Source organism: Carettochelys insculpta, chromosome 19, assembly GCF_033958435.1.
Source record: "Carettochelys insculpta isolate YL-2023 chromosome 19, ASM3395843v1, whole genome shotgun sequence".
Lineage (NCBI taxonomy): Eukaryota > Metazoa > Chordata > Testudines > Carettochelyidae > Carettochelys > Carettochelys insculpta.
Window position 1 is genome coordinate 8,599,608 of NC_134155.1, and position 27,282 is coordinate 8,626,889.

Consider the following 27,282-nt stretch of genomic DNA (forward strand, 5'->3'; position numbering starts at 1 on the left):
AAAGAATGGCAAAATCAAAGCTGGGTTATTGGAAGAAGGTGAACAGCAAATGGAAATTAGGGGACTTTTGAAAACAGAGACACCCATTCTTTATCTTAACTTTTTAAGACTTTTCAGCAATTCCATAAAACTCAGAGAAAAGCAATAATTTTTGTTCCTGTCCTGTGATTCTGTGTGTCAGTGTATTATGAAGAGCCATTGGAATTCCCTCTTGCTTCTTTCACCATCATACACTCAAGAGAAGCTTCTGCGGACCAATGAAAGGGATGGAGAAAATATCAGGCTTGGGCAAGAGACAACACCAGAGTCTAATACTTTGTCCCCTTAAGTCTAATACAATACTTTCTTCATTTTGCCTTCCTTGATGCTATTGACCATGGGGGACTAAGACCAGTTCAGCTCAGTAGACTTGAAAAATTCACCCCCTCCAAACTACATATTTGCACCAACTTAACCGTTGACGTAGACAGGGCTATATCCTCAGCATAGTGACCACTTTTTGAGGAGGAGGATGAATTACACTGCGTGGAGAAGCTCTCCCAACAGCATTGTCCTGTCTTTGTTGAAGTGCTACAAAGTGCACTGAAGCAAAGCGGTCTGTGAAGACAAGCCCTTAGACTTTGCAGAGTGAGGGAATTGTGCTTGGGGACCACAAATTACTAACCATTGTTTAAATTTTTTGGCACTCTGGAGAAATTTGGCAAAGTTTTGTATTCAGTGACAAAACGTTTTTATCAGATGAATTTGTCATTTGTGCTGTCAGGTCCATACCTACCTAGATGTGTGTGCAGGTTGAACCTCTTTTGTCTGGCATCCTTGGGACCTGACTGTTGTCAGATGAGAGACTTTTCTGGACGACGGGAGGTCAATATTTTCTGGCACATTACCAACACTTCCATTGCTTCCTGGGCTCTTAGAAGACATTTAGGGGTAAATTACAGCTAAATCAGAGCACAGAACGCTGACAGCCAGGATTGGTGGCTGTAACCAAACTTTATGGGACCCCGGGAAACTTGGTCACCCCCATGATAAGTGGTCGTTCGGCTAACTAAAATCATGCTGGATTACAGATGTTGCAGTACAAGAGAGTTCCGGATTAGAGAGGTTCAGCCTGTATTTGAGTAGAGCCATACAGATGTTTCCAGGACAGTTAACTTTGCCACACAGTGTGCCAGAGGAGCAGTTCTCAACCTTCCCAGACGACTGTACCCCTTTCAGGAGGTTGATTCATTTTGTGAATGCCCAGGTTTCACACTCGTTTAAAATCTCCTTGCTTACAGAATGAGACATGGAAATACAGAAGTGTCACAGCACGCTGTTACTGAAAAATTGTTTATGTTCTCATTTTTACATATAATTATAAAATAAATCATGACGCACACACAGGTTCCGAAACACAGATATAATTGTATGAAATCTTAGTATTAGCTTTGCTAGTGCTTTTGACAAAGGCTGTTGTAAAGCGAGGAATACCAAGGTGAGTTGGTGGAGCCTCTGGAAGACCTCTGTGTACTCCCAGGAGTACGTGTGGTGCTGACTGAGAACCATGGTTCAGAGCCTTTGATCAGAGGGGAAAAAGACTCTTATCTTGTGCCTATGGAAGAGGAATTCAGTATTGTAAATTATGCTGGAGAAGTGTGTTGTCCTTTCCTCCCCCATCTCACAATGGAATCCATCAGGCGGTAGAGCCTTGGGCAGAAAGGGCGGGGCTGGAGGGAGCCAGTGCTTAGAGCCACCTGGAGCATGCTGTGCAAGGCTCCAGCGGTGATTCAAAAGGGCCTGAGGCTTTGGCCCTCACTGCTTTTTCTGCCCCTTCTAATTGCCAGGCCCCTGGGTAACTGTTCCCTCCCATCCCATTGACAGACCTGCCATAACGAAATTCAGCATCAATTTGTTTACACAGATTTTATATTCCTCACATCTGAGGTGTTGATCAAAAACTCTTATGTCCCATGAAATTCCTAGTGGGTCAGAGAGAAAGGGAAATGGCCCAGATATGCCATGTGAAGTTCATGCCCGAGGAAAGTGTGTTAGCCTTGCTAGCCTTTTCATAATGCCTTCCAAGAAGGATCCCATGGGAAGGAGCCTGGAGGGCTCCCAGCGGAGCTTATTGATGCAAGGAGATGAGTTCACACTTAAGTTAGTGGAAGTGGGAAGGGTGCCCAGCACTTGGCAAGATCGAGCTCATGGGCAAGTTAAGTGGATCTTGTTCCCTAAACTAATAACAGCTGCTATCTCTGTGTGCCGATAGCCTAGAGCCATGAAGGCTGCAGTGTCTGACGCCCTGCCTCCAGCATACATCTGATGCTCCTTTTCCACTCTCTCAAACTAATGCTCCTTGCTAACTGTGCGGTACATTCCTTCCTGGTTCCTGCGGTGATGCAGCTTCAGCCCTGGAGCAAGAGATTGGGTCTGATGGCAGAAGACTAGTTCTCAGAGCCAGCTGTCCTTGCTCAGTCAGCGTCCTCTTAAAGAATGCAGAGGGCTAGCACACATGCATGTCCCATCCAAGGCCATGTCTCTAATGCAGAACTGTGACCAGTGTAGTGGTGCTGGCAGAGCCCCAGGTGGAGATGCAATGTAAGCAAACCTCCCTGGCCGTTAAGTAAATTGATAGGGGGGTGATTCTCCATCAGCAAAGTTGTAACTAAACTGAAGCTTTTGTCAGCATAGATAGGACAACGAGGGGGTGGGAGTCCTCTCCCCCATGCTCATTACTGTGTTGGTAAAATGATGCCATGTAGACCAGGCATTGCCCCTCAAAGTAGAAGTTAAAATGGTGCCATAGACCTTGTGCTGTTCCTCCAGGTGGAGGTGGCTTTTGCCCACAGAAGATGGGAGAGTATGAACTGCAGATAAAATATATGGGACCCTTCATTTCATGAAGCTAGACCATTGGAAGTCCCAGTTTAAAGGAGAGTGCAGTCTGCAGGATAGTCATTTGTTCCCAAACTCAGAGCATGATTCAGCTATGCGCTGAGCCATTTTATGACCCAGTGCCTTTCAGGGTTGGGCCTGAGATGGAGAGGAAGGGGTGAGGGAGAGGATATTTCAGAATATTGCCTGGTTGGTTTGTTCTTGTTTCACTTTTAGTATCTTTTAAGGGGTATTTTTGTTGGGCTTCTTACTGGCTTTCCTTTGAAAATTTACCTTTTTAAAATTTCCACTGTAACTATTTCTGCGCCTGAGCCCCTGCAAACACGTTTCTCCATTCCTGCAGAGAACAGCCCTTTTGCAAACTCGCACTCAGGCTTCAGGAAACCACCCCAGCCATCCCCAGCTCCATAATGGTGAGATAAATTGACAACCAAACAGTTGATTGAGTGGGAGTCATTTTGGATGAGACCCAGGTCCCGTCTGCTCTGCTTTAGTTTTTAGAGAGGTCATGGCACTTTCTATCAGAGACAGGGTGTTCCAGTTTCCGTGGCAAAATATTTATGCTTCCCTCCTCATGTGGAACATGATGTGTGTGTCTGATGGGTATGCCTTCTGCCCCAGAGAACTTCGTATTTTTGGCATTGTATGTATGGTAAACTCTTTCATGTCCGGCATTCTATTATCCAGAACTCTCAAATGACTGGCATTTTAACTGTAAGTCAATTTTAGTTACGTTTCCCATAAGCTCAGTATAGTGAAAGTAAATACAAATAAATACAGCAAATACAGTATGTTTACAATGTAGAGTACTACTGTTTTTCGTAAATAAAGTACTCTGCATACATTTTTGTTTTTCTTAATCTCTGATCTTGCTTTTCTTTAGTGTTATGTATTGCTAGGCATATCTCTCTGTTATCCAGAATATTTGACTATCCGGCAACCTCCCAGTCCCAGGGCTGCCAGCTATGAAAGAGTTCGCTGTATTTAGTCAGTAAAGAGCTTTGAATAAACGTATCCTATTCATGTAGGCTGAATAGACTAAAAGAAGCCAAAGGGAGCTCCCATAATTCCAGATGTAATTTTTTTTTAAATAATTTTTAAGCAAGACTGATTTTTATAACTCTAATTGGATAATTATCTACTCTTCTTTATGATTGTATCTGAGGATTTCAGTGATTTATACAGGGGTGGGTCAGTGCCATCATCCCTGTTTTCCAGGAATGGAGGAGACTGAGCCATAGACTGGCTAAGTGGTTTTCCTCTTTAGGGTCAAACAAGGTCATATTTCTGCCCCAAAGATCTGAATCGGAGCCTTGCATGTGCAACTCTGATTCCAGTACTGGGTTTCAACCATTGTGGTCTGCCTAAGCCAAAGAAAAGAAGATAGCTGTTGGCATGTTATTTGTCTGGAAACCCTTGCAGATGACAAAGCTTTGCACTCAGTGCCTTCATGGAGTGTTGTATTTCATTGAAAGGGATGCAGCTAAGGTTGGTAGGCCCAAAATGTTACTTTCCGTGTCTCTTTCTGATTACATATCCCATGTAGTTTCCTTCATGGGCCTGAGCCAAAGTCCACTGATCTCCGAGGCTTTCCACTAACTTCAGTTGCTGCAGGATCAGACCAAACATGCAATTATGTTTCTTGCCAACCGGTATCTGAATGGAATGATGTTGATGAGACTTAAAATGAATCAAAAGGCCGGTTGTCCTTTGCTGATGGGCAGCCATTTGATATACTGGTGCATGTGCCAGAGGTGAGGCGTGTGTTAAGAAACATGTTCAAAGATACAGATTTCAGTTTCAAACCAAGCCACCAAATTGTAGTAAGGGAAAAGATAAACTGGTTAGAATCTTCAAATTGTTTCAATATCTTGACCACCCATAAAATTTGAATTGAGTCTCTAGACATACAATCTGATCCTGTAGCGGGTGCCATGCTAGCACAGTTCTGCCCACTGAGATCTTGTTGCAGGATCCGGGTCTTAGAAATGGTAAGGTAGATGTTTTGAGGCATAATTTATTGTTTGCAGTGTTTGGTGATCATATTAGAGGAGGGTGACACACGGTCCTTACGTATTTAGTGTGGAATTCAGGGCTGTTAAAGAAATTCTTAGAGTGATGCCTGTGAAGAGACAGCTCTAAGCCTGTTTTGATCAATCTTGTTTAATGGACTTTTGTCCTTCAATTTAAAATGTATGCTCTCTTCCCCCAGCTGTACTGAAAGTTGAAGAGCTCACATTTTACAGGTTATCTTCATAACCGAAAGTGCTAGAGACAGCTGGGGCTTTGTGTATTTTTTTTTTTTAAGTAAGGTAGCTTAGGGTCTAAAGCAGAGGTGTACAAAGTGGGGAGTGGGGTGTGTGAAATTTCATAAGGGAGCGCAGGCCGATAAGCTGCTTGGTCTCAGGTTCACCCATCTCATTAAAAATGTTGAACTATGCTTCTGTCTTTATGTCTGTGGGTTCGTATTTTTAGACTGATTAATAACGTTGTTACATTCTACACGCTTATTTTCTTACACATGCCAAAAAGGGTTTTTTTTTCATATGAACATAACCAAAATTTCTGTCAGTTTGAGTTACAGTAGACAGTCTAGGGAGGGACCCGGCTAGTTGCAAGGATGAAAAGTGGAGCCCAATGTAACAAGTTTGTTCACCCCAGTTCTAAAGCGTAAGAGGGCAGCCAGCAGGGGAGGTGTCTGTTTGTTCGTGTGCTGCAATTTGACCCCTGAAAAGTGTATGCCATGCTTTGTGCACAGAGAAGGAGATTGCCAGCATTAGAATTGCTTGCCAATTTACCTGAGTTAGTTAATGAGCTTCTACCTATTAGTGTGTAGACGCTCCACAAACCTTTGTTGCAATACACACAGGGACAAAGGTTTGTGACGCATTCCATGTGCAAATGGGCTAGCCAGCTTGAGTTAACGGGCAATCAGTTCACTTGAGATAAAAACTCACATGTAGTGAACTCTTAGCTTGTCTGGATCAATGTAATTTGCTTTCCTGTGTTACACGGGAGGTCAGAAATATATAGAACTATGAAATGTCACTTTCCTCCTTCCTTTCCTCTGTGTGCCTTTGTGGCTAGGCACTCCTAGCTGAGTAGGGCTCTGATACAAAATGTTACCATCTTTAGATCTGCAGTAGCATACAACATCCATTTGATAATATTTCAGTTTGAAAACCCCTGCACCCTTCCTGGCCTAGATCAATTTCCAGGGAAGATGCAGGGAGCTCAGGAAATGGATCATAAACTTGAATTGCAATGTTTTTCTTCCTTCTTTCTTCTCACCTGTGCCCAAGAATAACATAATTGCACATCAAATCCTGCCACCTTCTTTTATTCTGTGGTTCAGTTTTTATTTTACTTTTCGGAGGCTTCTTCTATCCACATCCTATTGGGTATACTCAGTTGTTTAGAAGTACTGGAGATGGCCTAAATTACCCCACTGATGTGTGGGGGACTATGAAGAAACTGAAGCATTGAGTCCCTTGTGCAAAATGGGTAGAACTCATTCCTCTGTAGAGAGTCAGCACAACATCTGTGCATCACTCAACTCCCTCTTACGTACAGGTCGAACCTCTCTAGTCTGGCACTCTCTTATCCGGCAACGTCCATAATCCGGCATGATTTCTTAGCCGGACAACCACCTGTCATGGGTGTGGCCAAGTTTCTTGCAGTCCCATAAAGTTTGTTTACAACTACCAGTCCTGGCTCTCAGCGTTCTGTGCTGTTATTTAGCTGTAGTTTACGTTAAATGTCTTCTAAGAGCCCAGTAAGCAGTGGAAGTGTTGATAATGCTGCTTGACGATATTGACCTCCTGTCGTTCTGCTAATCCTCTCGTTCGGCACCGGTGAGGTTCTGAGGTTGCAGTCTAGAGAAGTTCAACCTGTAGCAATTCCAGGTATGTTAGTGTTGCAGCCGGGAGGTATGATTCCCAGTGGGGACGGACAGACTCATGCTTGCTCTGCTTGAGTCTATGCTGAGAATCACACCTTGTAGCCGCTTTGTAGCTTTATGCTTAGGGCTTAAGTAGGGGCATAGATCTTCTGCTGGCCCTTTCACTAGTGGGGATGAAAGGCATCACCGGTCATTTACTAGACCTCTTTACTTCAGTAGGCAAACACCATGGCAAAACCCTTCTGGCCTGGTTTTCAGAAGTGCTCTGTAGGTACCTACAGTCCAGTTGAAATCCATGGAAGATACACAGCTGCTCAGCCTCTTGAATATCAGGCCATTCAGTTCTCTGCTTCCAAAAGGATTGTAGCTAGCCCCTAGTTTATCCGAGGCAGAATGCGGTAGAGGCTTCTTCTGATACTTACCCCTGTGGTTTTCTCTTGTAACATTTGGTGGTGGTGGGATTTTTTTTGTATTGTTTTTTTGTTTTTGTTTTGTTTGCACAAGTAATCTTAACAGGGTGTAATAAGTGCAACAAGTCTTGGAACATTTAAAGATAGTCTCATGATGGTGGAAGTCTTAGGTAATGCCATACTGTGATTGTTCACCCTTCAGTTGGCAACACCACGGGAATAACAACAACAACAACAACAACAAAAACTGTTGTCCACATGCTCTACGTTAAGGAATGTGTAAACCCTCCAGGGTCTGCCCCCACCCCGGCAAGTAATATTGTTTTGCTGTAGGGAACATACGAACAAGCTCCAATAGTAATGCTGACAGACTTCAGAATTATGATACAGTGAAGCTCTCACGTAATTCTTTGTTGAAGAAGTTAAAGGCCTAAAATGTTAAGGCTTATTGTTATTCTGAGTTGATAATCTCTGCCTTGCTTTAATAATTTTTCCTCATGCCTGGATAGCCCGCGAGTTGCACAATAATCACTCACACAGCTTTGTAATCAATGCCCAAAGTAATAGGATTCCGCTGGCCAACGGCAATTAATAAATTTGTGTCTTTTTTAAAACACTAGCAAGTCGGGCCTGAAATACGACTGACTGGCTTTCCTCATTTGCATATTTATTGCAGTGGAAAAATTCTTGCCGAATGATTGATGTTGAGCCTGCCTCTTGAATTCCAAACAGCACATTATTATGAAATGAAAAATGCCGGCCATACAGTTGATTAAAGTTGAAGACAGTGGAATCGGTGTTTTTTAAGATTGTGGGAGAATTAAAGGCATATTTTAATAGATGTTGACAAGAAGTGAACTAACAAAAGCAAAGCAAAGGATTTGCTTGAAAAGATTTAATCAAATGTGCTTCTTGGGGGATTAATTGCTGGGGATGACTAGTGCAAGTGCCTGGCTTGTGGATATGAATGAGAAGTATTGTTCTCAGGCCAATGTATTGAGTGTCCTTGTGACCTATAGTTTAACTTCAGTCCAGGAGTCATTTAAAAAGAGCAAAAATACACTTGTGTCATCAGACGGTTCAGATAAACACGGGTGTCTGATCAGATACTTTTTGTTTAATAACGGAGTTTAATAAAAACGATGAGTAAAATTTTATGTACATGCTGGAAAGAGTTTGCCAGGTGCTTTCCGGGGAATGGTAACGTGGTCCATTTCTAAGTTTTTCGTCTCCTGATTTCAGGAGTTTGGCTTTTGCTAAAGATATGAAAGTTCAAATTCATGCATTGATCAAACTTGTTTGTGTGTTGGTTACATGTTTAGAGCTCACAGTGTGGGCATAGTGAAAAAATTAAAAGGGTGTATGTTTGTGATGTCCTGACAGTGCCATATACTGAGATTTAACCGAGAAAAACAATAGCTAATCATGGAGCTAAATGTGGACTAGCCAGGGAAGATTTAAGTCCAGCTCCATATTTGGTATTATGTCCCTAATAGTAGTTTTGCTTAATGTAATAATTTTCATATGCAGGCGCATATTCTGTGTCCATAAACACTACGTAAACAAAACACAGCTGTTACGCATGTGCACCCATATTGTACATGTGCATATTATTATATAGATTACAGTCATACTGTGGGTTCTTTTGTGCTAGGATAGGAAAGATCTTAGACTAAATTGGGGTGGGCAGTAATTTTTGATGGAGGGTTATTCCAAGAATTTGGGAAGCGGCCTGGGCTGCATTCTTCTATGATATGAATGCAGGAGGTGGGGGATCTGGGCTGGAAATTGGTTACAGAAGGGAGCTTGGGATAGTGGACTGAGGTGCAGGAGGGGGTGTGGAGATGTGAAGGGAGTTTGGAGGAAGGAGGGGGTGATGACTGGGTGCTTTGCAGGATTCAGCCTTGGACTGAGGTTTGTTGGGCCAGGGTCATCTTGGGCTCTTCAGAAAAATCCAAACCTCTGTGTATGTTAAATCTCAACTACAGTAGTTGCCACTGTTCACACTGGAACACGTCTTGTGCTTGGTTCAGTATAGTAATGGGCGATACAGCCATTGAGGTAGAAAATAATTCTTTATTTTTATCTCTTGTTCTCCTCGTTGATTGTTGTCCCTCCACTCAGCCCACTGCCTTACCTGTTACTAGTCTCCGTGGTGGTATCTTATCTTCACAGACAGGAGAGTCCTGTATTCATCTTTCTATGCAGTGTTTGTCACCATGGTAACTGGGTGTCCATGAATATGACTGAACTTACTCTTGTGAGATAGGGGACTACCATTATCTCCACATCACAGATGGAGAAACTGAGGTGCAGGAAGTTTGTGGTGCAGCTTGGAACAGAATCCCGATCTCCTGCCCCTCAGATTCCGCCTTAACCACAAAAGTGTGAGGAGAGAGACATTTTCCCCTCTCCCTTTCTAGCAGCAGTTCCACTCCTTGGCTTGGCTGGGAGGGGAGCGGCAAGTGTGCAGTATGACCCAGAAGCTTTCATGCACAACTGAGGGCATCTGTAACCCTCCATCAGGGACAGGCAGCCATGAATAGTTGGGGGACGGGGGGGCTGCAGGAGCAGTCCTCCTTCACCACAGTGGGCTGCAGCAACATGCAGGCTCCTGTCAGCCTCCTCCCCCAGGCGCCTCTCTCTGCAGTTACCTGCTCCTCCCTCTCCCTCCCAGCACTTTCGGAGGAGCTGCGATTCTCGTAATTTGTGCTCTGTCCCACGCCTCCCCCTCCCTTCCAGAGCTGGGACTCTGCAAACAGCCAGTTTGTGTCATTCCAGCTCTGGGGGGAGCACAACGAGCGGGGATGGAGCGCGACTCAGGCAAGTCTCATGTTCTGGCCGTGCTGGGGGGGATGAGGGGTCATTGGAGGTGCAGGGCTCTAGTGTCTCAGTGTGAGAGGCGCTTGGGGTGGGAAGCAGCTGAGGGGACCGTAGCCTGCAGGTGGAGCCCCAGTAGGCCACTGCGGGCCACAGGTTGCCCACTGCTGCCCTAGACAGTTCAGACTTTGTTTTCTATTGGCTCCTTTTGGTTTGCTTACTGTGCCAGCGTACCCTGCACTGAAATCCACTGAGCTTCATGGGAGCCAGGATTTCACCCCTGAACCTTTCTGTCTCACATCATAAGAACTGGGAGAAAACATGCTTTTGTTGCCTGATGAGTAACACTGAATTAAGGTGTGAGGGGAGGTGGGTGTCTGGGTGCTTTTGAAAAAAAAAAAAAATCTTACTAGGTGTCTGGATCTTTAGGCATCTACATTGCTTTGAAAATCTGGCTCTTAAGTCAGTGATTCCCAATCTTTTCACTAGTATGGACCCCCAGTCACCTCCCCAAACTATTCACACACTCCCAATCACCCCCTATCCATTTGTGGACCCCTAAAGCCAATTCTAGCCACTAGGTACACTTCATTAAATGAAAAAGGAAACTGCAACATAGATTTTTCAGACATCGATGAATAACATTACTGCAAGATACTTAATTTAAAAATAGTTATTGATGGTAACTTTGCAATTTATTTGAAACTTATTTTCTGTGATCATTTTTATTCATCTTCTATTTTTTTTCATGGACCCCTTGCAATACCCTTGCAAGCCTCAGGTTGGGAACCACTTCCTGAGGCACTTCCTGTCTTTAAACATGTTCTTTATTCGTATTGACTTAACAGTCTTGCAGAGACCCCCGTCTTTGCTGCTACACGGCTGAGAGCAAAGCAAGGTCCTGTCTAGTGCTGGGAGAAGGTGACCAAGTAATTTTTTGAGGTAGAGACTCTTGTGGTTGAGATATTCTGCTTACAGTGATGTAAAGTGTGAAGATGTGGTCATTCTATGACACCAATTTATCCATACTTGTTTGCCAGTCTCCACTATAGCTGTGCTGCTGTCTGCATTTGGATTTAAACTAGGCTGGTCAAAGTATGGCTGCTTGGTACTGCTCATCTTGTATCTGGGAACTGGCACCATTGTGCTGAGCAAGGTGATTGGACCAGCAGCAGAGTCCAGTGTGTGTGCCTGTAAGCTCTGGCATAGAAAAAATTGATTTTTTTTTTTTTTTGGTGGTGGTTTGAGAGCAGTAGGACAGATTTCATCTCTGGTGGGTCTCCTGACACTTTGATACATGGCATTGCTATCCCTGAATGGAGCTTAAATACTCCAGGGCTACTTTCTGACTCGGTAAAGGGATGTCTAAAATGAGAACGTATGAGAGAGTATTAACAGTAAGGCACACTTTGATTTACTGATATTGGCTCCTAGGTTTGTGGCTGGATTGATATGCTGTCTTCTGGATCTGCAACAAGTTTTTCACTCCTGTACACAAAATGAAGGGGCTCACGTGGACTCTTAAAAGTGATTCGTATGAGCTGGCCACTTGCTAAGGACAGTCTCAGGTTTCCCATTTAGACTGGAAGGCAGGTTCACAACAGGTTTTGCTTGTCCACATGGCAGCAGTAAACATTTCCTCTCCTCTCACAACCCACTCAACAGATTTTTTTTTTCTTTCCTTTAAATAGCACTTTTAAATCAGGAGTCAGTGGTACAGAGGTGGGAGACACGGCACTGTACTGTTATTTCAGGTCTTACTGCATCTCCACCTTTCTTTTGGCATTGGTGTGCGGAGCCCCTATGGCGCAGAAAGATACTTGCCTATGTTTTCAAAAAGGGGCAGAGATTTCTGGTGCTCACGCTGGGGCGCTTTAAAGGCATGTCTTCTTTCAGACCGTGCTGGGCACCTGCCCTGTGAAAATCCATTTCCTTAAGCTGGGCACCCAAAATCACTTTTGAAAATTTAGGTGATTAATCTGAAGATTTTTCACAAATGTCTTGAGGTCCAGTATAAAGACACTAATTATATAGCTCCCTAGAGATGCATGCCACTGGACAGGAATTCCCCTGTCTAAGCAGGGGCCTGGATTTCTTAGGATATGCCTGTGCTTAATGGGAAATCATGTCAATCTTCTGAGGTTTGATTTCATGTGCTTAGTGGGGACGTGGGAAATCAAACCATCAGAGCTCGACAGTCAACGCTGGTGGTACTCGTTTTCATGAGGAGTAAGAGAGGTTGATGGGAGAGTTACTCCCATTGGCCTCTCTCCATGAGGATGGCCAGATAAGTTGATCGTAGAGACATCGATTCTACCTACCCAGTTGCCATAGCTAGAATTGTCTCTCTAAGGTTGACTTTCAGGTCTAGTGTAGACCTGGCCTTAGTCTCTCCAGGTCCCCTCCAGCCCTATGATTCTATGGAAGAGTACAGTAGTTGCCCTCAGGAGGTTACAGTGCGAGTTAAATAAAAAGTGCTTTAGAAAGCACACAGAAGAAGGGTGGGGAAGCAGAGAGTGCAGCTGGAGTAAAGAGTAGCCCTGTAGAGTGCAATCAGAATAGCTTTGTACGAGGGGATGTCAGGTGGTTCCCTCACCCCTGTGTCTATTCGCTGAGCACTGGTGCTGAAGATGGGGCGCAGCTGGAGAAGGAAATGGGGAGCCAAGCCAAAGCATAGACAGCTGTGGTCCTATGAACACAACGGGCAAAATAAATACACCCCCGGGCTCATACTGCCAGGGAGCTGGTGTGGTGAGTCCAAGGAGTAAACTGCCTCGGTGAGGAATTCAAACTGCCTCGAGGAAGTGGCAGCATGGTTGCGAGTCTCACTCAGGTTTTCTCGTTTGCTCAAACAGTGTTGTGGCTGCCTCCCTGTCTCCAGAAGCACTCAGGATTGAAAGTGAGCAAAGCTTTGCTAGTCCCTGTTGGGTGCTCAGGTCTGCAGGTGTGTATTACTCAGATTCCTTGAGGGCTAATTGTGATCTGTTCTCTGTGCCCTCTGGCACGTTTCAAGGGTGCTCCCTTGTACCAAGGGCAAGAAGGGTAGGATAGAGGCAAAAGGCTTTTTAAACCTGTAAACGGCTTTTAACATGTTGTGGTGCTCCAGGAAACCTCTGTGCTTGTGATGCCGCTCTGCTTTAATGGCTCATTTCAGCCCAGGAACCACATCTAAACACACAAGGAGTGGGGGGCTTGCTCCCCCATTTTTTGGGTTGGGTTCATAAAACAGCTGTCGTTTACACGCTGTTTTCATTCCTGTGTTAGAAGGAGGAGGCTCAGAAATCTGGAAGAAAATTGGTCCCTTTTGGAATTAAAAGCTGAAATTGGTAAGGCAGGGCAGTATCAGGGGGACGATACCAGCTGGTGTGGCAGAGTGTATAGCCCACTTAAGCACCCGCTAGTAACACCCAGAACCCCATCCAATAATGCCATTAAATGCATGAGAAGTGAAAGCATGGAAATCATCCAGCTGTACAAGGCTCATTGTGGAAGTCAGTGTCTGGAATAATTAGCCCTCCCACCTGGGTAGAAACACAGTCATTGCGTGACCTGCCCTTCCCAGACCCTTCATTCCAGATAAAATTGCTTCCCATCCTCACTTCCGTTGGGGTCTGTATTTCATCTCCGGAGGGAGCTTGAGCCTGTCTTTATTCCTTCCCTGCTTGCAAATAGCCCTGACACATCTCCGAAGAGTTTGAGTGCTACTCCAGCTGTAATAGATAGGATCAAAGCCGCCCTGGGTGCATTAGCATTGCTGCTGGATGGTGGACAGCGGGTGGAAAATAAGCAGGTTCAGGAGCTCTGGGGACATTAAGGTGGGTTGCAGGCAGTGGAAAAGATTTTCTGCTCTAAGCTGTGCACTCAGGGCAGGGGCACTTGCCTCTTGCAAATGACACCCCTGCTGCAAACACATACCACTGGTGCATTTTTAGGGGCTTTTGTTTGTTCATCTCAGAATTGTCTGGATGCTAAAACCATCATGGTTTTGCAAGTGTGGCCACCTCATCTGTTAATAGGTTGAGATAGAACAGCTGTCAAAATGTATCTGTAATGGGCCACAGAGGGGAGGAAGAGGAGCGTAAGTGCTGATCTGCCATACGAGCCTTCCTCTTTGCTTTTCATTGACATTACTGCTATGGAGGTCAGGCTGTTGTTCGTCTCCATTCTGTGATGCCAGTAATGTTGGCAGTCTGAGTGCTCAGAAGATTGAGACCCTGGCAGGTCTGGACTGATTTCCACTTCTGTTGCTTTCATGAAAATTTGCTGGTTGTTTTAGACATGGTTTTCTATGGCCTTCTGTTTAAAAAGATGGTTAAATGAAAATAAAACACTGCCACCTTATTGTGCTAACTAGTAAATAAGGGAAAGATTTGGGACCAAATTTTCAGTGGCTGTCCATTGAAATAGCTCCACTCATGTTCTGTTGGCTGAGGACTCAGATCAGGGATCAGCAACCCCTGCAACGAGTGCCCAGAGTGGCCGCAAGTGAGGCATGAGCTCAGCCCTGCGGCCTGTGGATTCACAACAACAACAACAACAACAACAAAAAGCCAGTGCTACCCACCACCACCTAAATGGTAAAGCTCTGAATCTTATTTATTTATTAATTAAGCTGTTGTAAGTATGACTATTAGTGTCTTTCAAAACTATCCCTGGCACTTGGACCGTACCTAGAGGTCAGAAGGTCAAATTTCGTCACTCCACCTTGGAAAGGTTGCTGACCCTTGACGTAGACCTTTGTGATTCATTAACAAGGAAGAATGGTCTGTGGCGAAAGATTTGAGTTCTATTCCTAGCTCTGTCATGGATGTCCTGTGCAATTGTGAATGACACATTCATTTCCTTGGCCTCAGTTTCCTGTTTTAAGGTGAGGTGGTGCTATACCTTTTTCCTGGGGCTGAGAATGATTATGAAGAGCTTAGAGGCTCTTGGATACAAGATGTCCTAGGTGCTGGCATGCTCGGTGCTTGTCAGAGAAGATGTGGTCTTGCTCTGCCCCAAGGAATTTGCAGTCTAAATGGACCACATCTCGTCCATGAACTTCATTAGGAGACTCAGCAGATGGTTAGAGTGCTCTTGTTCTGTTTGAACCTTTGTTAGCCTTTGCGTTTGAACGTCTCGGAAGTTGCACCCAGGCTATTGCCAACGTAATGTGTTTTTGATGAAACATTGAAGGAGAATCTAATGGGCTCATTTTAGATGATCTCTAGTGTCTTGCTTGCTTTTTGTCTTCAGGAAAGCCTGTTCTGCGCTTGGAATGTAAAAGATTAAACAGTTAACTGGTTAATGGCTAAGCATTAGAGTTACAGTTAAGTGGCCTTCATCATTAATGTTGCCAGTCCTGTAACAGCTGGAGGGATGCCAGCTGTGGCCTCACAGGCCTGGCGGAGCAGCCCTGGCTACATTGGGACCACAGCTCTGGTTACATTGGGCTGGCTGGCTGGCTGGCTGGCTGATGCAGCCCTGGCCTTGGCTGCTCTGATTCATCTGGCTAGACCCAGCCCTGGCTGCGTCACCCTGTACTTGAATTTGTTTGGAACATCTCTTGTCTTTGTTAAAGACTTCTGCTCGTCGTGTTGGACATCATAGTGATTGGAGTGACAGTATTAATGTCAAAAACCTATTGCATGTTTTGTAATAGGTGCAAGGGCATGGTTAGCTTCCCAGACTAAATCTGTGTACTTACCATCGTCATAGTAGGTAAGAAAGCCAAAACACCATGAGACAGTAGGGTCTCAACATTTGCAAGGGTTCTGTATTGAGAACCCTCACGAATGTTGAATTTCGCAAATATGGCAGCCTGCCTGGAGTCCCAGGAAGTGGCGGCTGCCAGAGATCCCTGCCCGGGGAAGCAGTGGCTGCTGGTGCTCCTGCCCGGGGCCCCGGGGGAAGCAGCTGCTTGTGAATAATTGAATTTGCAAACATTACGTTCGTGAATCTTGAGACCCTACTGTATGTACAAACATACATATAAAATTGGGCTACACCCACAAACACAGCCCATGCTGTGCACTTGCTTGTCGCAGTGACACTTGCAACTGACTTTCTGCTCCGGGTACCAAATACAAGGTTCTTGAAACAAGCAGTTTCCTTCTGGAGTTGCAGTAGGTTGCTGGTTCAGTAGGTTGTCTCGTAGGCATAATGCAGTAACTTGACTAGTTTCTGGAACAACAGAGCTTTGCATGACAATATTGGCCAGCATGGCAAATCCTGAGCACATCCTGAGCAAATCCTCTCCTCAGCTCTCTGTTGGAATCTAACAGTCCTGCTTCTATGTTCTTCTCTCTGGAATGTCAGTAACCAGTGTAGAAGCATAGAAGCAAGGGATGGTACAGATGCCTGGGAAATGGTTCCCAGGTACAGGCCCAGTTAGATGCCGTGACCTCTGGCCTCAGGTTGGGCAATATTAGCAGTGTGCAGCCTCTGAAATAATGAGGCTTATTTCACTCAGATGCTTCAGACTGTAATTCCAGAGAGTTCAAGCAAGGCCGGGAAAGAGGCTTTTACTAGCCCCCTAACTTGAGCATTTTCCTGGGAAAACTGTTGGTGTTAATTTTTAGGGAGAGGTGCTGTGCAACTGTAGGACAAATCCATCTCCCCATCGCCAGTGGCCAGTGTCTGATTTGGAGTGCTCGTCCCTTAAATTCTACACCTCTCACAACAGGGGCTGTCTTCCAGAGCTATGGGAAGGGACTGGCAACCAGCCAGACCTTTGGCTGATTGCTAGCAAATGGGGGCTGTCTTCAGCATTTAGGCCTGCAGGTAGCTCGGAATACAGTTGCCTGGGGATAACCCTTAAACTGCCTTGATCCTCTTTGTGTTTAAGTGGGAGTACAGTTTGTAAAGAGTGCCAGCTTGGCAGGGCTGGAGACTGTTATCCTCTGCTTATACACCCGCAGGCCTGTGGTTCTGATTGTCTGATCAATATCCTTTCATTGTTTGCCAGGTTTCTGTTTGTGTGTCCCAGCAATCAGATCTTGCTACATTTAATTTTACTTACACGCCTACTTTTTCCACCTCCTGCCTGGTCAGCACAGCGGTGCAGAAACCTGCAGTGGTTGCAGCTCCATAGGAGTTCATTTTCCCTTCTTCCTCTCACGCGCTGCACCTTGTACCTCCAGCACGTTCCGAAACAAAAGGTGAAATCTGTAAGTGTAGCTAGAATGTATAAATATAGTGTTCTCTCTCTGGAGATGCTTCAGACTGCAGAGCCTGTGCCTGCTGCAGAAAGTAATTCAGGAGAGCAATGAATTAGTCAGCAAAGGAGATTGTTGTCATATCCCTGTGCCATCAGATACCTAAGCCCACAGTACTCGCTACTTCAGTAGGCTACTCTTTTAGGGTTCTGAGCTGAAACTTGTGTGGCTCAGTTAAATAGACCAGTGGTTCTCAACTGGGGTACATGCCCCCCAAGGGTACACAGAGCTCTTTCAGAGGATACATTAACTCCATGTTTCTCAACCTTTTTACGAATAAAAAAATTAGACTTACCTTTATCTAATTTTTTTAATTTATCTTTTTTTGCACAATCATAAGTATGATGGCAAGTTTATTACCTATAGGCAATTTCTTCTAACCAACTGGTTGTGATTAAGTTGTTTAAACAAATGTATTGCAAAAAATATTTGGGTGTCTGAAAATTGTAGGTACTGGGGGTACTTACAAATTTTTTTTAAAGGAGTACTTTACAGATGTATATATTAAAAAAAAAAAAAAGTTGAGAAAAAAAGGATGCACATGCATGTGTGTGTAAAAACCTCTTTTCTGGGGGGGACAAAACCGTTGCGTGCGCACTGCAAAGTTTGTTATTCTGGAATAACAGGGCATTTAACTCGACATAGTAACGCCACGAAAACCAATGTGTGTACTAAGCAGAGGTAAGTAAAACTTAATTGGCCTCCAGGAGGCATCCCCTCATTGCTTTTATTTTGAAATCGGGCTCTCAAATGTGAATGCTCAATTTTGAAATACTGTTGCCGCGTGAACGCTCTTTTCAGAAATGACTTATTTTGATGTTAGAATGTCAAAATGTTATTTCTGACAAACCCTGCAGTGTGGACATATCCCCAGTGTGTTTAGAAGGAAAACACCCTGCCTTCCTTTGTTTCTAGGAATATCCTTTTTGTGCAGTTGTTTTGGCATTAACTAAAGAATGATCTATAAATGTTCAGCAACATTTTTAACTGGGCTGGTGAAAACACAGATGCCTCTGAGGCTTTACAAGACCTGTGCTAGCTGTGGCAGAAATGTGGGTTTAATACAAGAAGCCAGAAGCTATCACACTAAGGCTTCACCAGAATCTGGGATCAGCCTGAAATTCTCACTGCATCTATTCTTCTGCAGGTTATAAAGCCTTGAAGGCATTGCTGAGAACATTAGTGGATCTCCAGGATGAGCTGCTGTATCAATACCCAGGCACAAGGCATCTGGTAGATGGAAAGCAATCAAAAGCGGAGAGGTAAATACAAAAGGGGCTAGGGCTTTCTAAAGCTCACTTGCTAGCTAACTTTTTAAATAAGAAAACATAAAAGCTTTAACATTCCCATCTCAGCTCTCCTCCCTCAGCTCTGCTGCTAGGGTAAGGGATGTTGTGGACAAATGGCATTTGGACTTGTCCTGTATTCACCAGAAGCTTAGAGTCATAGAATTCCAGGGCTGGAAGTGACCTCAGAAGATCATCTAGTCCAGCCCCTGCCCAAAGCAGGATCAACCCCAAGTAAATCATTGCAGCCAGGACCATATCAATCCAGGACTTAAAAACCTCTAGGGGTGGAGATTACGCCACCTCTCTAGGTAACACATTTCAGTGCTTCACCATCTCCTGGTGAAATAGTTTTACCTAATATCGAAACTACACCTCTCCCTCTCTAATTTCATGCCCTAGCTCCTTGCTCTGCTATCTGTTACCACTGTGAACAGTGTTTCTCCATCCTCTTTAGAGCTCCCCTTCAGGAAGCTGAAGGCTGCTATTAAATAAAGCTTGATTTGTAATTCCTTTTGGTGGTGGGAGGGAGCGGGCAGGATTCAAGTACTTGACTTCTGAAAGATGGCAAGAAGCTTGGCAAGGAGTGACTGTTGAAGAGAATTTTCAAACTGTTCTCTCAAAGTGTGATTTTTTTTTTCCTTTTAAAATTCTAGTGGTGAAGAGATCCCTAGTGGTAGTGATGAAGAGATGGGAGGTGAGAATCGGACTAGGTGGAAAGGCCCTCCGAAACGGAAGCTCGAGGTAGAAGACTATCCAGAATTCATGGCTAAGCGATTTGCCGATTTCAGAACATATCGGAACAGCACCTTGCAGAAATGGCACGACAAGACCAAACTAGCTTCTGGCAAACTGGGGAAGGCAAGTGTGGATGCATGAGAGAGAGAAATTTACCAGAGGGGTTGGAACAGCAGCTGAAGTGTTTCATGCCATTCACAGATGTGAACATTCCTTGCTCAGTCTAGAGATACAGTAGTAAGAATTAAAACACATGTCCGTGACAAACAAAATTCTCCTGAGGTTTTGGAAGCCTCATGCTTCAAGGATATAAGCTCTGACTTGGCAGAGTCAGGAGGAAATTTCCTGCAGGAGTGGATTACTTCAGAACTGCCTCCTGCCATATTTCTCTGAAGCAGTTGGTATCCGTTGTTGTGAAATGGAGACAAGGTGCCACGCTAGGGCTATGTCTACACTTACTAAAAACTTCTAAATGGCCATGCTAATGGCCAAATCGAAGAATACTAATGAAGTGCTGAAATGCATATTCAGCGCCTCACTAGCATGCAGGTTCGCTTGCCTGCAGCTCATCTACACGGGGGTCCTTTTCGAAAGGATCCTACCAACATCGAAATCCCCTTATTCCCATCAGCTGAGCCATTAATCCTGGCTCTGTGTTCTTTGCTGTTATTTAACTCTAATTTACCCCTACATGTCTTCTAAGAGCCCCAGTAAGTAGTGGAAGTGTTGGTAATGCTGCCAGACAATATTGACCTCCCATGGTTCGGCAAATTCTCTCGTTTCGCGCTGGTGCGGCTCCCAGGGTGCTGGACTAGACATGTTCAACCAGTAGCTATATATATGGTTTGCATATTTCCCTATGTACTTCCTGATCTATTGTAAATGCACAGGTCTGACCTCTTAATTGCAGCTGGCAGTTCATTTTATCTAAAGAAATCCAGGGACTAGCATGCAGGATCTAATATGAATTACTGAGAAATTTTTCTCAGCTAGAACAGTGAAGCTTGTCTGTTTAATAATAATAATAATAATAATAATAACAATAATAATAATACAACAACAACAAAAACAACAACAACAACAACAATAATAATAATAATAATAATAATCATGCTATTGTTATATAAACAACCAGAAGAAAAATCCAAACTAAAACAACTCCAGGAGGAACATTGTCTGCTTATCCACTGACATGGAAAGATAAAGGAACATTGCTGCCTTGAGCAGCGGCTTTTTGCATTATCTGACGCTAGTTTATGTTGTTGCAGGGTTTCAGTGCCTTTGAGCGTTCAGTCTTGACTCAGATTGATCATATTATGATGGACAAAGAGAGATTACTACGACGGACACAGACTAAGCGATCAGTGTACAGGGTACTTGGAAAGCTGGAGCAGGAGTCTCAGCCAGTCCCTGAGTCTTTGCCTGGATGCTCGGTAAGCATTATTGTTTCGGAAACTCTTCCAATGCAAGAGATTATATTCGCTGCCGATGAATTAGATGGATCCTTTAGCAGGTGACTTTCTTGTTGGGAGAGTTAGGTAGGAGGTGATGGAGTGACAGTATTTGTAATTTAATGGTAGAAAAGGTGATTGAGATGCTTCTTGTATTTCACATGGTTAGTGTTGAATCCCATGTTGATTCCTGACAGGCAGAACAAGCCTCAAAGTGGGACCATGCCAGCACTTCGACTTGGTCCTGTCGTGGGTGCCAGTTCCATCACATAGCCCGTGGTCTGCTTCTTAAAGAAGTAGCTGCAAAATTGGGGTCATGATAAGGGTGTTTAAAGCTCTTGACCAGGAAACTGGAATCAAGGATCGCACTGTGTTTCATCTGCAAAATATTTTAAGTGTCTGTATCAACTTAGTATTTAAAGAATAATAAATGCTCAGCTGTAAAAATTAATGTCAGATTTTTGTACTTGTAAAATTTTTTCCACTATATTTAAAAAAAATGGTCCATTGATACATTGAAGCACAACTACATTTAAGTATAGCAGTATGTCAGAGATTATTATACATGGTTTGTGCTTGTTTCCTATCTGGGGAATCATAAACCAATTCTGCATTGACAGTCTTTTTCTGTTTCCTTCCCATGTATTGGAAGTCCTTTAATGCTATCCTTTTAATAATCAGATGATTAAAAACTCCTTGCAACAGAAGGTGTTCAAATTCTACTGTACTTGGAGTCAAAGATGGAAAAGGCACACTGAGTCCTTTCTTCCAACCCATTGTCCACCCACTATAGCTTCCTGTTACATACGTTTTTTGTTTTTGTTTTTTTTGTCTTTGTCAAGTTGAATGAAAAATGGGGCTTCGACCATTTTTCCTTTCCCCAGCCTAATACGTCTCGGTCTTGTTCAAATGGACCAGAAGGTTGTACATATTGAAAAACACAAGATGCCGAAAATGGAGGCTCACAGCCCAGGTCCACCAAACGTGCATTGAACTTGTTTTAGGACATGATATCCTCTCTGGGAGATGGGCACACGTGGGCTTATAAACATTCTCTCTGCTCTTCCAGGAGGTTGTCCCTCAAATCAAGTCCAACACACACCTTAAAGACCTGGATGAAGAGATCTTTGATGATGATGATTTTTACCACCAGGTGAGTCTCTGCAAATCTTTTCTGCGTCTCATGGCTCAAGCTGGCTTTTCGTACTTCTGGAGTTCAAGTTATGTATTTTCAGCCGTAAGTTCTTCTTCTTCCCAAAGATTCCTCTTAGAGGGATGTCAGGTTAGTTGCTTGACTGGACATCTGTAATCTCTACTTATCATCTTTTTAAAAACAACGAGCAGTCCTGTGGCACCTTATAGACTAACAGCTTTATTGGAACGTAAGGTTTAGTGACGTATCTGAAGAAGCAGGTCTTTGCCCACGAAAGCTTATGCTCCAATAAATCTTTTAGTCTATAAGGTGCCACAGGACTTCTCATTTTTGCAAACGCAGACTAACATAGCTGCCCTTCAATATCTTTTGTCTTTCATTCATGATATCCAAAGGTTTTAACTCTGAAATTATTATGCAAGGTTATATGGGTCAGTCCTTCAGCCCTGCCTTATGGGCATGGTCTATATGGAGTTCACTGAAACTACTCTGATGGGTTGGGTTTTAGAAGCAGTCTTATGTCTGTTATTCTCATTGTTGATGATAGCCATACAAAGAGGAATGGTCTCAGAGGGGTCACCGTGTTAGTCTGTAGCTTCACAAAAAAAAAAAAAGCAGTCCTGTAGCACCTTAAAACTAACTAGTTTATTAGGTCATGAGCTTTTGTGAGTAAGAACCACTTCTTTACGCTTGAGCAGAAAAGAATGAGTTACAGAAGTTTCTGCAGCTGACTATTGTAAAGAAAAAACAAATGCTTGTGTGGGTGGGAAAGCCCCATCACAAATAAAAGCTGTTAAAGTTGCTCAGTGGCATGTTAGTTATCGTCCTCCCAACACAAAACCTGCCTAATCTGCATGAAGATTAAAAATGTTGCTTGGCCTCCCAGTGTTCTTTCCATACTCAGGCAAGGAGTCAGACACACAGTACTCTGAAGGCTGCAGGCTTGGGGGTGGGCTGGGGAAGAGAGGTGGTGTGTCATTGTGTTTGTAATTCATTTAGCAAATGATAATGTTAGCCGTATAAAATGCATACTGGAAATTACAGTGCTTTGAAGTGATTTGCTAAATTAAGTCCTGGACTGGTGCCTGAAAAAATATTGCTGGTCCAAGGATCCTGAGGTGGTTGCAACATCAGAACTAAACAAATGCTGTGATATTATGAGGAAGCTAGAACTCTTTAACAAGAGAAGTTCACAAGCTCAGGAGATATAATCATCTGACAATTGGAGTTTGGAGAAGGGAGGTGGAATTATTATTATTATTATTATTATGTTTTAAGGCCCTGATAACTAATTCATCCAGGAATGCTTTCAGAACCAGTAGTTGTTTCCAGTGCATGTCCTGAGCTACCAAACAGACAGAAAACATTTGTGAAGTAGGTAAATACCGACATTTTAAGTATTGGAAGAGTGCTGAGAAATTTTAAGGGTGTGATATTTTTTAAGAATCCTCTATGGCATTCTAACTCTGGTCCTGTTGCAGACAATGGGAATTTTTATTATTGGCATCTCTGGGAGCAAAATTAGGACAAAGCCAAACACATTGGAATAGCTCACCTTGTAAACCACCTGCTCCGGGTCATGCAGGAAGCCTGTGGCAGAACTGGCAACTCTTGATTCCCAGGGCTGTGTGTTATGATGAGAGAATCCTTCCTAGCCCTGGGGTGAACTGAACAGCATTTCCATAGCAAGGAAGGACTCTGCAATGCCTGCATTGGCGCTTGGATCCCTCTGCACACTCTTTAAAATGAAGCTGGGGGCTGTTGAGCATCTCTGATTGGAGGGTCAGGTCTCTGATATTAGCACCGAATAGCTGTGTGAGCGAATTCTGAGAGGCAGTCAGTCTGCTTCCATTGTCAGGAGTCCAAGTTTGCCACAAGTGCATATTGCAGAGTAAATCAGCATAATAAAATACTGAAATGAACAGGAAGAAACAGCCCCGACTGGCAAATCTTAGACCTCTATCGTGGGGGTTTTCTTGGCCCTGAAATGCTAAGATTTTAAAGAAAAATAGCAGTAGTTGAATGGCCCTTCCTCCTTATTAATAATTTTAACTTTGATACGTTCTGATTTCAGTGTTATGACTAGTCACATTTTAGCTTTTCCCCTCACTGGTTAATTGGGGTGTTGGGGTTAATCTAAATTAAAACTTAAACTAATAGAGGTCATTGAGGGAAGAGGAACACCTGAGTAAAACAAATGGGGCTGCCAGGCACAACTGTATCTTGGCCATTTCCCAAGAGGGAAGTGGCAGCAAATTGGAGTTGTTTCAGCATTCTGCAGAGGTGAATGATGGGTGACACTCATTTAATGTACGGCATCTCCGGAAACATTCCAGATTGCGTTACTTGCTGTACCAACTGCTGCCGCCCGCACACAGCGAATAGGAACAGGACCAATCGACAACATCTGGCAGCACAGCAAGGAATGGGTGCAGCTCTCGAAACCCCATAGACTCTAAATATGGTGCTTAGGACTGTGGAGGGTTTAATCACTTACCACTCTTTGGCAGCAGGCTACGACAGCTTATCCTAGCCTCGTACATCACGCACAGACATCTGCTGAGCCGTGAGGCAGCACCACATTCATTTTCCTTTCTTGCTTTTTTTTTTCCCCCCTTCCTTTTTCCTTTCCTTTCTCCCCATCTCCCTCCCTTACATCCTTTCTCCTCCTCCCATCCCCAATATGCTTATTGGGAGAGATGATCTGTTGAGATTACTGCTTCATTGTGTGCAAGCCATTGTGGAGATGCCAGCCCCTTGACAGACACAGTGTAGCACCTGTTCCGCTGACCTGGTTAATTTCTTCTGTTGAGTGGGATTTAGCAGAGATTGGAGCTGAAGCCAATTCAGTGATAAGGCTAAAGAAAATGGCTGTATGTTTTCTGTCACCTCCCAATTAAATTGGTTTCATAAAGTGCTTTCCTTTATTTGTCAGGGTAGTGAGCTGGGGCTGAGTGTTGCATTCAGAAGGGGTAGAATGTATTACAATAGGCCTGTGACAATACAATGAATGTGGTTTCCTTCTGGTAGGTCACACCTAAGCGTGTGTGTGCGTGTAAATATAAAAAAGGACTTGATGTTTCAGAAGTAACGAGCACCCACAGCTAATTGATTATTGTGGTAACTCAGCGTCTCTGAAAAGCTGACCTTGTGCATTTTAGTGGTTGTTTTTAATTATTTAAATTTGCAATTAAGCTTTTTAAATGCTGTTTTATTACGATGTTTTAGTTATTGATTATGTTTATTAAGGGTCAGATATAAGTTCAAGTCCAAATTATTTCCTCTTCTGTTCATTCATAGGAAGGACATTAGGCACACAAGTCAGTGACTAAATCAGAGCTCAGACGGTATACATAGACATGTGGTAGTTTCATAGGTCAGTGGTTGGTTCCCAACCTTTTCACTAGCACAGACCCTCAATTGTTGCCTCCACACCATTCGCAGATCCCTATTAAAGCCTTTGATTTTCTATGATCATTTTTATTTTTTTTTCCATGGACCCCAGTTTGGGAACCACTGTTATCAGTTACAGTCGTGGGATCTTAAGGTTCCAGATCTCCTGTGGGAAAGCAGAATCTTCTTTACAAGCCCTCAGCAGCATTCACTGGAATTCACCTTGTAGGACAAGTGGAATTTTATGATGCAGGAGTCCTCAATTTGTGTTTCATCAGTTCATCCCACTTGCTCCGTATTTATTCAGGCCAAGTCTATGCTAGCCCTCTCCTCAGTCGATGTTCAGTGGTTCGATTTCACATGTCTGATAGGGATGCGCAAAATAGACCTCTCAGGGATCGCAGTCAACCCCTGTACTCCTCCCGTCAACTTTCTTCAGTAGGGACAGCCAAGTAAGGCAAGCATAGATATGTTGATTCTAGCTATGCAATTGCTGTAGGTAGAATTGCGTATCTGCAGTTGACATACTTTGACTAGTGCAGACATAATCTCAGCTACCTCAGTTGTTTTTCAGGCAGACAGGCCTCTCACTGCCTTATAGTGTTTTTATTCTGGTGACCCACATCGAGTTGTAATGCACAGTTGAGAGAAAGGAGTGGGACAGAACTCCTTCATTTAAGCTATGTTAGATGAGAATAATTCAGCAGCTTCAAAATGATCCCGATTACTTAGAGCAAAGGATATTGGACCCTGTTTCATATACAGCTTTTAGGTCAACCCCACACCCACTCCCTCAACACCCTACATTTTTTTTAAAGCCATTTTCTGTAGAATGCCTTACAGATATTGCAACATTAAGACTTAAAAACCCAGTCTGCTGCTGGTCTAACATGCTACAGTGAAGATTTTTTTATTAGGATGAAATACTTCCCCAGTAGAGGAGAGAGCTGAAATTGGTTTATCTCGAACAGAACTTAGGATAATATTCTTATGCTAATTGGGCCACCGGTAGCAACTCTGCTCATAACAAATGTGCATGGCTGATGGAAGCAGGTATGCCTGGGGAAAATTAGCTTTTATGCCCCCCATCCCTCCAGCTTCTGTTAAACAATTTGGTGCTATCTCATGTAATGGCCGGAGCCTGATTATCTCGTGCTGTGATTGTTTTGTAAGCTAGGTGTGGCCAGTACTTGGACAGGAGAACTCCAAAGGAGAACCTCAGGTGTTTAGCTAAGGGAGGTGGCAGTTTGTTAGATGAGACTGGTAATTAGTGCTGTTTCAGGGGCCCTTGTCCTAACCTGATGAACATGTTCCACTCTAGAGATGGGTGCATTCCATCCTTTGGCCTATGGGACCAGGTGCTGAAAGGTATTTAAGTATCTAACCCCCAAGTTAGGTACCTGAACACTGTTGTGGATTTGGGCAATGGATCTTTATGTATCTTAGCTACTCATAGTTTGTAAAGTGCCTTTGAGCTCATCAAAAGTTTTCTCCTTGGAAGACTTTACATCTTTGTGTGTTAACGGTCTTCTTCATATTATTGTTCTTAGTGGACTTGTCTACCTGATCCAATGTAACTGATATTTAATGTCTGTATTTTAACAATGTATATAAGAATAAGTTGTGTTTATCTCACCAAATCTCCTGGTCACATCTAATTTTTATCCAAAAGAGATATTCAATCTGTGTTTGTGACAAATCAGTTGCCAGGTTTCAAATGTTCATTAAGATGCTTCTGGCTCAGTTTACTTTCCTTCTGGGTTGTAGAGTCATTTAAATCTTAATAGTCTAGCTTTTTAAAAATCTTAATTTGATGGCGTAAATTTATCGTCAGGTTCCAACTAAAGATGTGTTTAAAACTGTGCTTGGTCACGTACTGTGGGTTTTTTTTTTTTCTTACAGGTATTTGATAATGCCATAAACAAGTAATTACTAATCCAGTGAACTATTAAAAGTCAATAATGGTGAAGAATAGAGAGAAGGCTAGTTTTCTGACAAGCCGGTTTACCTTAATTAAACTGTTGAGTGATTAATATGGACATCTGATCTTGTGGCTT

At 43.5% G+C, this 27,282-nt stretch overlaps 1 protein-coding gene across 2 annotated transcripts in view; it reads left to right on the top strand.

Annotated features, from left to right (window-relative positions):
* AATF (apoptosis antagonizing transcription factor) overlaps positions 1–27,282 on the top strand; it is a 91,889-nt gene that overhangs the window by 19,632 nt on the left and 44,975 nt on the right. For both annotated transcript variants that reach the window (XM_075013637.1, XM_075013636.1), the window contains exons 5-8: positions 18,352–18,466; positions 19,147–19,351; positions 20,497–20,661; positions 21,749–21,832. In XM_075013637.1, coding sequence (XP_074869738.1) covers positions 18,352–18,466; positions 19,147–19,351; positions 20,497–20,661; positions 21,749–21,832 — 569 coding nt within the window. The remainder of the gene's footprint in view (positions 1–18,351; positions 18,467–19,146; positions 19,352–20,496; positions 20,662–21,748; positions 21,833–27,282) is intronic.